Source organism: Salmo trutta, chromosome 8, assembly GCF_901001165.1.
Source record: "Salmo trutta chromosome 8, fSalTru1.1, whole genome shotgun sequence".
Classification (NCBI taxonomy): domain Eukaryota; kingdom Metazoa; phylum Chordata; class Actinopteri; order Salmoniformes; family Salmonidae; genus Salmo; species Salmo trutta.
In genome coordinates, this window is record NC_042964.1 from 36,522,562 (window position 1) to 36,536,597 (window position 14,036).

Below are 14,036 nucleotides of genomic sequence, written 5' to 3' on the forward strand. Positions count from 1 at the left end.
CTAATGGGTTATAAACAGACTGCTACGGCGGTCCGGTTGCGCAGTTAGCTAAACTTGCTGAAGCGTGCCATGAACACTGCTCGCTCGCAAGAAAATCCGATTTTATTTGTGCTCCTTGATCTTAGAATATGCTACAGAAAGCAACTTGAAACATTTTCAAATAGCCTTGAGTCGACATACAGTATGTTAGCTGGACCGGGCAGATGTTAACCGTTTTTTTTGCCTACACTTGTTGCTCGCTGTGGAATCCCTGAATTCGCACTCAACGTTCACTTCAATGTATTTTGGTGGATATGTTTGACACTCCAGAACATTTATCGGACACATTTTGGGAAGTTAGTGTTGAATGGTGTTGTATCAACTAAACAAACAGTCGTCATTCAAGGGAACCTTTCCAGCCAGTATCAATTTCATCTCCGGTCACACACACTGGAGCGGTGGCGTGTCACAGGCGGCGCCATGGGACGCGGGAGAGTTCTGGCTTACGGCTCAAGCGTTAGTCAACCAGAAACATGAATAGCCTACAGATTTCACAGATTGATGAAAAACATACTGCAGACTATTTGAAAGATGTGTTTAATATGAAAACTACACACACAAAAAAGTCGACAGGAAACTATAGGCTCTGTTTCTATCTAGCACATGTAGGATTGATATTTAACCTGGATTTAACTAGGCAAGTCAGTTAAGAACCAAATGGCGGCCTAGTAGGCAATACAGTTGAAATGTAAACAATACATATGAAAAGACTGGAATAGTAATATGAACCATCAAGCGGTAGACAACCACAGAACAGACCCGTTCTCTGCCTGGTAAAGCTTTGTGCTTCTTTTTGCACAGGGCTGTGGATACACGCACGCGCGCACACCATCCTATGCATGGGACTTATCTATTCAAATACTTTGATTGCTTAGTAAGACATCGTCTCCACTGTCACTCTGTCGCTGCATCCTCTGACCTCTTCTCAGAGCCTGAACCGTCTGAAAACCATGTGCTGCTGCTCCCCGACACCGCACGATGCGCCAGAGAATGCATTTCAAATAAGTGAGCTGAAGACCCGAGATGCTGATTATGACAACGGAGAGGTTGTCAGCTGCTGTGTGTGAGTGCTGAATACTTAGTGTGCTGGTTAGGGGGAGAGGGAAGGCTGATGTGCTGAGGCTTTGAATGGGTTTCTCTCTTCTGAGGCGATGGATGGAGCATCTGGTTGTGTAGCGCTCTCCTTCTGGTTCTGCAGTTGGTTACCCACACACTGCTGCCAAGCCAAGCAGCTGAATCTCCATCTACACACAGCCCAAAGCCGGGCCAGATGCATTATCTGTGGTGTGTACGCTCGCGCACATACACAAGCCACTCCTGACTGTCTCAAGCCTGTAGTCCTAATACTTTGTGACGGCACAGAGAGAAGGGAGGAGGTCAGTTGTCAGTGTCTCAGTGACACTACAGTACCTTGTCTGGTCTCCTCTGTGTTCTCTTTAAGTTCAGACTAAATGGGGCAAATCTGACTCACATTTGCATGTATGCTTCATTATTATGGGAGACGAAGTTCCTATTTACACACATGTGCCTTATATGGGCCAGGGACAGCGGTACATATGGACACACACACACACGTCTTGTTGCTTTTTGTGCCATGTTTGCTCTGTGTGTATGCTACGTCTTGCTTGTCCTATGTAGCTCTGCGTGTGCTCACTGCTCAGTGATTGTCTGTATTGTAATTGTTTTTAATAACCTGCCCAGGGACTGCGGTGAAAATGAGCCGGCTGGCTAAAACCGGCCCTTTTACTGAAACGTTGATTAATGTGCACTGTCCCTGTAAAAATAAATAAATAAACTCAAACTCACACACACCTATGCCTTTGAGGATCTGCTTAGGTATATCTGTCATTTCGACATGCAGGGACTCACACCCTCATACACCACACACACATACACACCTGTGCCTGTGGGGGCTCTGTGCTCAGTATAGCAGTGTGTTTCTGTGTCAGTGATCACTGTCGGGCCTCTGAGACGGTCCTCAAGGTGAAGGACACACACCCCTGAAGCACTCTAAAGTAGCCTATTAATGGAACGATGGCTTGGGGAGAGAGCAGGAGGAGACCAAGGGAGAGGGGGAGATAAGAGGTAGAAGGGAGGGAGGGAGGGAATGGGATGAAAAGAGAGGGGGATCACAACTTGGAAATGACAGAAAAAACAGGCTATGAGATCACGTCACAGCTTACGGTCCAGCACCCCACCCCTCCCGAATCCCACCCAGAGGACAGTATAAACATGATACAGCAGTGTAAAGACACACAAACTGCTGAAGCCTCTGTCATGTCCCCTCCAACACAGCCAGGCTGCCTGGGGACAGTTACTGTGTCCTTTGGGAGCTGGATACCTGTCTGTTTCAGCATTGACCAGTGTAACCACTCTACCTGCACAGCTCAACGCTTCTCTTCTATCACAATACAGGGACCACAGTGCTGTAGCTAGGCAATGGTGAAACAAAAAAATGACACCTATACAGTGGTGGGCCTAGAGTTTTTTCCTGGTCAGAGGATGTGGTGTGGAAAACCTCCAGATCCTAGTCGTAGGTATAAGAAAGGCCTTGTTTTTCCTGGTCAGATCACATTGTCAGGAAATTGTCCGCTGTCCAGTCTCTGGTCTCTATTTGAAATGCATTAGTTTTAATAACAGAGTGCACATCCGCCATGACTCACTGAGAAGGTCTATAACAAGATCACATCAAAGGGCTGGCCTACACAGGTTAATACCCTCTCCCCAGGGGCATCCTACAACATCCACTATGTATGATCTAAGATGTAACACAGGATATAGGAGGGGTGGAGCCTGCTTTTCATCATCACTTAATGGATCGGACGTTGGCTTTTATGAGGCATCCCCATTATCGCTTAGGTATGACAATCAGCTCTACGGTCTTTCCCCTATTTAAAACCCATGCTACGTTCTCTTCAGATTCCCTTCGGTCTAGTTTAGTTCAGTTTCAGATTCTCCAAGTCTTTCATCCTGGAAATGTGTGGGTTTCTTCACATTAGGAGTCAGACTGTGCTTGTTTAATGATGAGAGAAACAGGCTGTTTTACAGAGATGGTGTAATACTGTAATTGAATTCATAATGGAGGTTTGAGGTTGGGATTCTTCTCTTCTCTGAGACGGGGGAGGAATCGTAATTACAATCTGACGGATGAAATGCTTTTATATACCTGAACTAATGGTTTTTCTGTACCTGGGTGTGTAATGGAGACTTTAGTATGTGTCATAACAGTGTGTGGGTGGTAAAAATGTCATTTGAACAGACTAATATATGCAGATATGAGATATATTCTATGAAGATTCCAAATGGCTTATCTCAGCCTTATTACACCATCAAAAAGCTTCTTTAGGGGGAGATTATATGTGTTTCTGTGCTAGGATTCCAAAACGCTCTGCTTCATTCATGTGTAAAATAATTAGGGATAGGCTCATCCGTTTCAAATCGGGTAATTAAGGGAAGGGAATATCCTCAACAAAAATGAATCAAATTGTGTTCCATTCATGTAATTACCTTAAGTTAGATACCCGTCCTGAATTTAATTGACTCAGGTCGAATGGAATTGACCCCAGTCGTGATTGGACTGTAGTCATTGGTGATGGAGGAAACCGTAAAGGAGGGTCACAGTTCCTGACACAGTGTGGCTGTGATACATTAGCACCGAATGTTTCATATCCTGCAGTTTTAGTTTGAATAAGTCTCTCTTCTCTCTAATCTATGATGGTAAAATGGTGACTACAATCTCTCTCTCTCTCCATCAGATTGAACATCCTCTTGGGTGGAATGACCCCAATCTACTTCCACGTGGTCAACGTGTGTCTTCACTGTGCCGTGACCTGTCTGCTCATGCACACGTGTGATCGTTGCGTGTTCGACGACCCCCGCCTGGCCTTCCTCACCGCCCTCCTCTTCGCGGTGCACCCCATACACACTGAGGCTGTGAGTATGCACACACACATGACACCCCCTCTAGCAGACATGCTTCTTCTCAATGACTCCTCCCTCACATGTAAGACCAATGACATGGATTCCTTCACTACCGTAGAGGAGCACGACCTGGTGACACATGCAGTCATCCTCTGACATGACAATCTGTGACGAACTGTGCCTTCACGTGTGAGACAAACTCAGGGCTCTCACTCACTCGTCTCGCTACTGGTGAATCAGGTCCCTGTTCAATAGGTCCGGGAAAGGCAACCTTCCTGTTTTCATATTGCAGTTCCAGCTCCATGAGTTTAGTTTTGAATGTTTGAGAAGTAGCGAGGCCATTTTACAATTTGGGAAATGTATGCAAATCCTGTGTGGAGGAGAATTATAATTCATTCTCACAGGTGAAGGAAGAAGAAAGGCTGATGTGTTGAAGTTAGAGCTCTGCAGAGACACTGAGTGAAACAGAGAGCGAGATGAAAAGGGGCGAAAGAGAAAAATGTGGATGAGGGCGAGGCAGACGGGGCAGAGGAATGCATGAGGTGGAGGAGAGAGCGAAGGATAAAAGGAGGAGCGGGCGAGGGAGAGAGAGGGAGCTGAATAAAGAGCAGCAGGGGTGAGAGCTGAGCAACACTATAGCGCTCTACAGGGTGCTCCCTTGAGCCCCTAACAGACAGAGAGAGAGGGAGCAGAGAAGGGAGGATGAAAATGCAGAGGGGAGGGGAGAGACGAGACCAGGGCTGCTCCCAGTCTGTGTCTAGCATCCCAATCAGCCTAAGTCTCTCTAGTGTTCATCCTACAGTTCCCTTCATCCTTTCATCTGTCCCCAGTGTGAGTTTCAGCCCAGCTTCATCGCCCAACCTTCTCCCTAAACCATAAACTAATCATGGACCAACCTCCAGCTCATAACCCCTGTCCACATCCACAGCCACTCGAATGAGTCTTTAGCTTCCTAGCTCATACCAGCACTAGCCACCCTAGCATACATTTTCAGGAGCTTCAGTCCCAGTCCCATTTCCACCCAGCGTCGGTCTGCTAGGCAGTCATGCAGTAAGTAGTTAGTCAGTCATTCTGAGGGCTGGGGCTGATGCCGGGGCTGTGTAGTGGCAGGTCTTTGGCAGTGCTGTGTCTCTGCAGTGAGTGACTGTGCCAGTGGTACCAGAGTCTGATGAACTCAGTGCAGTAAACCGGTTACGTCATTAGCCAGGGGAGCAGCTGGAGTTCACTTCACTTCTACTGATGATGAGGGACACACACAAACACCACAATAAGACAAGAGATTAAAAGAGGCTATCCCCCCACCCCCCCTCGCTGTGGAGCTCCTGGCATCACACAGTCCCTGTCTCCCTGTCCAATATGGCCACCATAAAGATGCAGTCATTCGGATCTGCAGCCAGTGAATGGAGGTGCTGTTCAAGGCTGAAAGCCCTTTATTCATCCCACTCTCCTCTCTTCTCAATGGCGGCTGCTGAGACAGACCGGTCAGGTCATGTGGGGATCCCGCTGACCGTCTGTGTGTCTCGCTGTCCACTTAGGCACACACATGGTTGGCATGGCGAAGTAGACGTCGAGTGTCTTAGCTGTGGGGAAAAGACAGGCCAGACAGAGGTGAGGGACGCCATACTGCAGATGGAATCATTTTCTCCTGACTTTTAACACCATGTTACTGAGGAAATACATATTTTGCAGACCTGAGAGAGAGTGTGTGTGTGATATATGAAAGAAAAAAATAATATATATGTGTTTGGGTCTGTGTCCTTGGGCTGTATTGTATATTCTACTCCACGTGTTAAGTTTAGAGTGGGGGAGCTGCAGCTGTGTTCAGATTCCTGCAAAATTATGTAATTGGCTAGGAGGTAGTCTGCGTTTTGTGTGTGTGTGCGCCAGTGAACAGAGCCCAGTGTGTGCAGAGCAGAGCAGGCCAGGAGACAGCAGTGGAGATGTGGGAGAGTCATACTTACTATTACAGCAGCTCTGGTTAACACAATAGCTATTGTTGAAACACCTTTGTGTCAGTTCAGGACAGTTCAGTGTATCACTGTCACCATTATGTCACCACTGTCAGAGGTACCGTCTAGCACTATAGGTTTATGGACATGTTTGGTGCTGGGTTGAAGAGGATTAGTATGGTACTGACTAGCGTCCTGCCCAGGGGTGTACTTGGTACATCAAGCTACCTCACGCTACAGAAACAGGATGGGCCCAGGCCGGTCTGGCTTGGACAAGGCTAATAACTGACTACTGTAGTAGGGATGTGTGGTTAGGTAGTACTTTACTGTAGTAGGGGTGTGTGGTAAGGTAGTACTCTGCTGAGGTAGGGTGTGTGGTGGGGTAGTACTTTACTGTAGTAAGGGTGTGTGGTGAGGTAGTACTTTAAATCAAATAAAATGTTATTAGTCACATGCGCCGAATACAACAGGTGTAGACGTACAGTGAACTGCTTACTTACGAGCCCCTAAACAACAATGCAGTTTAAAAAAAATACAGATAAAAGTAACAAGTAATTAAAGAGCAGCAGTGAAATAACAACAGTGAGACTATATACAGGGGGGTACCGATACAGAGTCAATGTGCCGGTTATTTGAGGTAGTATGTACATGTAGTTAGAGTTATTAAAGTGACTATGCATAGATGACATTGGCTGCGGAGAGCATGATCACACAGTTTTCCAGAACGCTGGTGCTCTCATGCATGTTTCAGTGTTATTTGCCTCGAAGCGAGCATAGAAGTAGTTTAGCTCGCCTGGTAGGCTCGTGTTACTGGCAGCTCTCAGCTGTGCTACCCTTTGTAGTCTGTAACGTTTGTAAGCCCTGCCACATCCGACGAGCGTCAGAGCCGGTGTAGTACGATTTGATCTTAGTCCTGTATTGACGCTTTGCCTGTTTGATGGTTCGTTGGAGGGCATAGCGGGATTTCTTATAAGCTTCCGGGTTAGAGTCCCGCTCCTTGAAAGCGGCAGCTCTAGCCTTTAGCTCAGTGCGGATGCTGCCTGTAATCCATGGCTTCTGGTTGGGGTACGTATGGTCACTGTGGGGACAACGTCATCGATGCACTAATTGATGAAGCCAATGACTGATGTGGTGTACTCCTCAATGCCATCGGAGGAATCCTGGAACATATTCAGTCTGTGCTAGCAAAACAGTCCTGTAGCTTAGCATGCTTCCTCTGTCCACTTTTTTTTTATTGATCTAGTCACTGGTGCTTCTTGATTTAATTTTTGCTTGTAAGCAGGAATCAGGAGGATAGAATTATGGTCAGATTTGCCAAATGGAGGGCGAGGGAGAGCTTTGTAAGCCTCTCTGTGTGTGGAGTATAGGTGGTCCAGAGTTATTTTTCCTCTGGTTGCACATTTAACATGCTGATAGAAATTTGGTAAAACTGATTTAAGTTTCCCTGCATTAAAGTCCCCGTCTACTAGGAGTGCCACCTCTGTATGAGCGTTTTCTTGTTTGCTCATGGCGGAATACAGCTCATTCAATGCTTAGTCTTAGTCTTAGTGCCAGCCTCTGACTGTGGTGGTATGTAGAGCTACAAAGAATAGAGATGAAAACTCTCTCGGTAGGTAGTGTGGTCTATAGCTTATCATGAGATACTCTACCTCAGGCGAGTAATAGCTTAAGACTTCCTTAGATATCATGTACAAGCTGTTATTTACAAAAATACATAGACTGCCGCCCCTTGTCTTACCAGACGCCACTGTTCTATCCTGCCGGTACATCGTATAACCATCCAGCTGTATGTTGATGTTGTCGTCGTTCAGCCACGACTCCTTGAAGCATAAGATGTTACAATTTTTAATGTCCCGTTGGTAGTTTCATCTTCCGCGTATCTCGTCGATTTTACTGTCCAAAGATTGCACGTTTGCTAGCAGAATGGAGGGAAGTGGGGGTTTTATTCGATCGCCTACGAATTCTCAGATGGCAGCCCACCTTCGGCCCCCTCTTTTCTCCGCCTCCTCTTCACGCAGATCACGCGGATCAGGGCCTGTTCCCGAGGAAGCAGTGTATCCTTCACGTCGGGCTCGTCAGAGTCGTGAAAGGAAAAATTGGATTCTGCGAGTCCGTGGTGAGTAATCGCAGTCCGGATGTCCAGAAGTTATTTTTGGTCATTAGAGATGGTAGCGGCAACATTATGTACAAAATAAGTTACAAAAATAAGTTTACTGTAATAGGGGTGTGCGGTAGGGTAGTACTTTACTGTAGTAGGGTTGTGTGGTAAGGTAGTACTTTACTGTAGTAGGGTTGTGTGGTAAGGTAGTACTTTACTGTAGTAGGGTTGTGTGGTAAGGTAGTACTTTACTGTAGTAGCGGTGTGTGGAAAGGTAGTTCTTTACTGTAATAGGGGTGTGTGTGTGATCAGGATAGAGTACCCCCCCCCCAAGGAAACAGCATTATCCTGAGTACCAGTCATGAGGAACCCTCTCGCCTCACGCCAGGAAGGGTTGTGGGGTTATGTAGGCTAAATCACACGCACGCATGAACACACCTGAACGCACGCACACACACACACTGTAAATCAGTACCAAATGTCCCATTAGACAATTCTAGGGGGCAGGGTGTGTCTCTAAAGCACATTCTATTAGAAACAGCTGCAGCCCTATAGGGGTGTGGCTCAGAATGTACTAGAATATCTGTTTCTCACTGCACACACACAGCTGGTACTCCATGGAGTAGGACATTTAGATATTTTAAGTGAGTGTTAGGGCTGGGAGTGTTTTTGAGTTGAAATACATTGTTAGAGAGCGTGTGTGTGTGTGTGTGTACTGAGATGACACTGCTGAGTCAGTTTCAGTCACAGTGGGAGGCAGGGATGGATAGAGGAAGATGAAAGGGGAGATAGAACAGAGGGGGGGAAGTGAAGGATGAAGGGCAATGGATGAGGGTGGTGGGAGAGAGAAGAGGAAGTTGAAAGGGAGAGAGGGAGGAGAGTGAGGACAGGGAAGGGTGGAAGACTCTTCTCTTCTTCCTCATGAATTAAATGTATAAGATACTGGGCTCCTCCCCCTGCTTTACTGATGAGCTTCTACAGCAGGAAAATGACATGCCAACAGTTACTGTAGTTAATTTTTGTTTATTTAGGAAATACAAAGTGTTGGTATTCCTGATTCCATATATGATCATGAGTCAACAAATGACTAATGAGTGCACCATCAGGAATAATACCAACACTTTGTATTTTCTTAAAATAAAAACAAACGATTACTCCACAACAACACTCAAATAAGTGCAATATGCGAGTGAAATCAATATGCAAACATGGCTCAGACATATTATGCTATAAGTTTTTCTTAGGTAGAGGAAAACATGCGCTCTTGTTTGACTCTCATAAAGGAGGCGTGTTTGTAGCGCGGCAGGCTACGTCTCATTTCCCGTTCCCGGGTAATGCAATGGGATGTCACGAGCTATGTTTCCATTAACTTGTCCAGTGATTTTAGTTTTTTTCTTCGAAATTTACAACGTTAGCATAGAAAATAGATGCGGCAATTGCCTGCTAGGGTACGTTTCCGTTTAACTATATTGTCGATAAAAAAAACAGCTGGACACAATGACGCCACAGAAACAAACAGACCTTTTTGTTGTTGTTGCAAAAACCTACAATGTCGAATAAAATGTTTGTGGTTGAAGTGTTTCCATTACCCATTTAGGCAAATTGCGCATTAATACATTTGTGACAGACTGTATGCCCTCCCATCTGTTTCATGTCTCAGGTATAGCCGGCGAAAGCCAGCATGTATAGAATGCAATATTTTACTAATATTAGCCATGTTCTAATAATGATCATGTGCCAACATATCGCCATGGTGAAACGTGCACAACTGGACTTCTGAAATAAGTGGATGGTGAAACTTGCCAGCCAACCAGAAAAGCAATTCTGGTATTCTTGAAAGTCAGGACAATCCTTGATATATATATTTTTTATAGTTGGAAAAAATGTATTTAGCAAGCAGCAGAAATTTAGAATTAAATGTATAGTGGAGCTTATAGTTACATGATGACCTTACGCGTACCTTCAAAACTATTCTCCAATCATATTTTATATTTTATAAAAATAGACAAAATAAAAATCCACCCTTGTCAAATGGATAAAAATGTTGTCGATATTTTGAAAATGTCTCCTATATCTGCAGTTTCCATTACACATGTCGCAACGTTATTGCTTTTGTCGAATAAATCTGGGCCACTGGAAACCTACCTACTGTTAAGTAGCTCTCTGTGGCCCTTGGAGGTCCATCCATCCATCTGTCGTAAGCGCAACACAGGGTCATTGGCCAATTCATTCACAACGTCGGCTTTAGCTTGCTTATATAGAGCGGATACTACCTGTTTTCTGAAATGGGGGCGAAGTTCGAAGCGTGGCTCGAGCACTTTCACAAAGTGCTGAAACCCCCCCCATTCTTCTCCACCACCAATAATGGGCTCATATCCACGGCTATTAACATAGGCTACCTATCGCTCTTGTAACTTCGTTGGCCCGGTCAGAATTAGCTGCGAAGGGCTGCTTGAATGCAGAGGGGAGATTAAGTTGTGTTTTTAATTATATATTTTTTGCCATTTCCGTCTTGCTCAGGAGGCAGGAATACTGGGGTGACGTCAGCGTAAATGTGTCAACGTGTTTGATGTGTTGGCAGCTGCATAGGGTACACTCGTTGAGCAGTGGCAACACTCTCTCTCTATCGCTGTTCTAATCTACTGGGAAGCACAAATGTTCCCAAACTGGAGATTTAAAGGATGATGGAGACTCCTGGTTTAATGACCAAGCCATTGCACAAAACTAGTTTCGGCCTGTGGTAGTGATTACAACATAGGCTCTAGTTTTCTTTTACTGAATAGCTTGAATTTTATTTATTTTTTAGCTCAGATTTACGAAAGATGTCTACAATGCAGTGTAGGCCTAGTATTTTAAAATATAGTTTGTATATATTCATTCGGATTCACAGTACAGACCAAACCGAGGTCCATGTACCTTTACACACACACACACACACACACACACACACACACACACACACACACACACACACGGTGACAGAGATTGGCTGTCTTGCCAGTTAGATTAAATGGTTCTGGACCCGACTGTTATATTTACAGACTCTCTGGAGGGTGGCAATCAATCTACTTCTTCCCGTCCTCCTCATCTATAGCTATCCCACTCCTCTCTCCTCCTTACCCCCTCCCTCTCTCCTCCTAGCTATCCCACTCCTCTCTCCTCCTTACCCCCTCCCTCTCTCCATCCCCCTGTCTTCCTATCCTGGAGGTTTTTAGATTTATGATCTCACAACTCCTATCTGACCCAGTTCATCTCTGTCTGACTTTTTCTCTCTCTCTCTCTCTCTCTCTCTCTCTCTCTCTCTCTCTCTCTCTCTCAATCTGTGTCTCTGTGTTCTTTATCTCAGTCCCAGTTGGACATGTCAGTGTGCTCATCCAGTCTGTAACTACTTCACTGCAGCGGAGACTCAAAAACTGCAGACCCCAGACCCAAACAGAACTGTAACACAACCTAACATATCACCAGCTAACACATCACACCGTATGTAATGCCACCTAACTAGGTCTCTCTCTTGGAGAAGAGGCTCAAACATCAGGGCGCTTTGTGGTAAATATACAGAAATTAGTAATGCTGTACTTTCATCTCCAACCTGCCCTGAACTGTCTCCGAACTTTTTCTGACAGACTGTACCAACACACAGTGTTATGTAACAGAGTTGTGTCTCAGTGTAACCTAGCAACATAATAGACTTCCCTATGGACACCCACTCTACACTGTCGCTAGTCTACAGTTTGTCCGGGTCACCTGAGCCACAGGACTAATGCAAACTCTGTATGTTGCAGGTGTCTGGCATCGTGGGCAGGGCAGATGTCTTGGCCTGCATGCTGTTCCTCCTGGCCTTTCTCTCCTATATTAGGTGAGACAACCCTCTCTCTCTGTCACTACTATGGAGGGCGGATTGTGTGGAGTTTCTTTTACACTGGGCGGCATTTTCTCTTGACTTAATAGCACTCTCTCCCCCCTTTCTCTCTCTCTCTCTCTCTCTCTCTCTCTCTCTCTCCTCTCTCTCTCTCTCTCTCTCTCTCTCCTCTCTCTCTCTCTCTCTCTCTCTCTCTCTCTCTCTCTCTCTCTCTCTCTCTCTCTCTCTCTCTCTCCTCTCTCCAGGAGTGTGGGTGAGTGTGATTCTGCAGACTGTCTGCCCTCCACTGTGTCTGTGTGGGCGCTGGGTGCCAGTCTGCTGCTGGGCACCTGTGCCATGCTGGTCAAGGAGACGGGCATCACCGTCTTCGGGGTGTGTGTGTTCTACGACGCCCTGGTGCTCTGCCGCAAGCCCCTCCTCTTGTAAGTCCACTCTGTGTGTATGTGTGTTAAGATGGCTTGATTGCCTAAGAAGACCTTTGTCACCATTGTCAGCTTGTGTGTGTGTGTGTGTGTGTGTGTTAGCTGGTTATATGCCAGCCAGTTAATTTGGTGGATCAACCATCTAGAGAAACAGAATAACGTGTGTGTACAGCAACAGTATGGCCAAATGTTGGTATGGGAATGTCCTGGTTTCTGCCTCTCTGGGGTTTATATTACAAAGGATTGTAACACAGGATCAGACAAAGGGAGAGACGGGTGAAAACCACTGTTACATAGACAGCTGTGTGTGTGTGTGTGTGTGTGTGTGTGTGTGTGTGTGTGTGTGTAGTCCACCCTGCCAGGTCCAGATGTTTTGGGGGCCTCCATCCCATTAAGTGTTGGAATGTGCTGGAATTAGCTTGTGTTCAGTGGGCTGGCCTCTAACACAGTAAAGGATTTAACAGGACTCTTGGAAGATTAGTCCAAATGGGGACTAAAAGAGATCCAAATCAAATCAAACAGTGAGGGGGGACGTTTGTGTGTGTATTAGGGGGTTATGTTAGGGTAACTGCCCCAGGCATCTGTCATTGAGTCGTGTGGCTGCGGGACTTGAACACTCAAGTCAGCCACACGACCCTTGTGTGAGTGTGTTTCTGAGTGTGTGTGTACGCCACTATCCATGTGTGTCTCTGTGTGTAAATGTGTCGCTTAGTAGTTGGATGTTTTTCTTTGTGTTTGCTCATCACACCCCGTCCTGCCAGAAATCTACTCTTGGCATCGTCTCTCTCTAAGCCATGTCCTGTGTCTCTTGTTTATGTCTTCCTCTGGATGGACATGCTAATCTGATATAACCTTTTAATATAACAGTGGAGCGCTCAAACTGTGTGTGTGAGAGTGCTACTGCTGACAGACAGCCCTGGACTACAGGCCTCTCATAGAGACTCACTGCTAAACCTCTGTAATAGCCTTCAGTATTGTTGTAGTATTACAACAGCTGTACTGGTATGATAGTGAATGAGTGCACCACTAACCCCTACTGTGGGCTGATGAATGGTGCATAGCACTACTGCTGCTACTTACTCGTGGCTTTGTTTTTTTCTCTCTGATGCTCTGGACTTAAGCTGCCTGCTAAATAGTTAGTGGTGACTTCAATGTTGACTCCTATAGCTTTAAGACACTGTTCTGTTGCTAAGTTACAGTACACTGTTGTTGCTTTTGCAGGAAATTGTGTTTTACTTGTTTTATTGTTCTATTCCCCACACACACACACACACACACACACACACACACACAAACACACACGAACACACACACACGAACGGCTGTGTTGGCTTGCTGCCCGGCCTGGCTGTGTGTTTACATGGCACAGTAACATGCCTCTGTGTCTCCAGCCAGAAAACACACACAAACTGCACACACAACTTCAATTACCTCCACTCACCAGGGAACGCCCAGAGTTATTGCCACAATCAGGCACCGTGCCTGGGCCACAACCCTGATCTCTGCTCCCTGTCCTCAGCCACCAAAACCGCTCCTGGGCCTCAGTCCCCTCTCCATCCCCTCTTTCATGTGTGGAGTTCCATACCTCTAACCACCACCACTAGGCACTGCAGTCTTGAGTCCTACCCCAAACCAAGCACTGATGCTGGGCTTGGACTCTCTCTCATCCCCCCCCAGACCAACATCATCACTACTAGCATCTGCTACTCACCACACACCAACCTCACCACCATCTCTATGGTGTGGCT

General features: G+C 46.1%; 1 protein-coding gene across 1 annotated transcript in view; it reads left to right on the forward strand.

The window, feature by feature from the left end:
- Nucleotides 1-3,793: 3,793 nt before the first annotated feature.
- LOC115198804 (protein O-mannosyl-transferase TMTC1) overlaps nucleotides 3,794-14,036 on the forward strand; it is a 123,220-nt gene continuing 112,977 nt past the window's right edge. Inside the window, exons 1-3 of the mRNA XM_029761094.1 lie at nucleotides 3,794-3,972; nucleotides 11,790-11,863; nucleotides 12,112-12,288. Coding sequence (XP_029616954.1) covers nucleotides 3,817-3,972; nucleotides 11,790-11,863; nucleotides 12,112-12,288 — 407 coding nt within the window. The 5' untranslated portion in view covers nucleotides 3,794-3,816. The remainder of the gene's footprint in view (nucleotides 3,973-11,789; nucleotides 11,864-12,111; nucleotides 12,289-14,036) is intronic.